The following is a 665-nucleotide window of genomic DNA, read 5'->3' as shown; positions in this document are numbered from 1 at the left end:
CTAGATCTGTCTGGAGCTGATGTGTTGAGTCCTCAGTCGGCTCATGGCTGATTTCATCTCTTGATTCCTCAGAGTGTAAATAACTGGGTTCAGCAAGGGAGTGATAACAGAATAAAACACAGAAAGAAATTTATCCACTGAAAAGCTACGGAATGGCCAAGCATAAATGAAGATGCATGGCCCGAAGAACAGAGTGACCACTGTGATATGAGCAGACAGTGTGGACAGCGCCTTGGAGAGTCCACCTGAGGATTGACGTCGCACGGTCACCAGGATGACAGTGTAGGAAACGAGCAAGAGCACGAAGCAGATGAAAGACAGAAGTCCACTGTCGGCTATGACCAGCAACTCCAGCACATAGGTCTCAGTGCAGGCAAGCTTTATCACTAGGGGGAGGTCACAGAATATGTTGTCGACCACATTGGGGCCGCAGAAGGGCAAAGTGGCCATGAAAACCATCTGGCTCATGGTGTGCACAAAGCCAACCGCCCACGACAGCAGCACAGAGCCCAGCAGCACCCTGCGGTTCATGATGGCTGTGTAGTGCAGAGGTCTGCATATTGCAACGTAGCGATCCACGGCCATGACTATGAGCAGAGTCATCTCGCTGCCCCCTAAGAAGTGGAGGAAGAACATCTGAGCCATGCAGCCCCACAAGGAAATAG

At 51.1% G+C, this 665-nt stretch overlaps 1 protein-coding gene across 1 annotated transcript; it reads right to left on the bottom strand.

Moving 5' to 3' along the window:
* Positions 1-657, bottom strand: LOC104849701 (olfactory receptor 4L1; the record flags this gene model as incomplete). The annotated part of the gene is made up of 1 exon (XM_010606228.1): positions 1-657. A coding segment is annotated over one exon (657 nt), but the record flags the coding sequence as incomplete, so codon positions are not given.
* Between the last annotated feature and the right edge of the window lie 8 nt (positions 658-665).

Source organism: Fukomys damarensis, unplaced genomic scaffold (genome assembly GCF_012274545.1).
Source record: "Fukomys damarensis isolate Sample0158 unplaced genomic scaffold, DMR_v1.0_HiC HiC_scaffold_17, whole genome shotgun sequence".
Lineage (NCBI taxonomy): Eukaryota > Metazoa > Chordata > Mammalia > Rodentia > Bathyergidae > Fukomys > Fukomys damarensis.
The sequence above is the reverse complement of the archived record's forward strand: the minus strand, read 5'-3'. Positions and strand labels throughout refer to the sequence as shown.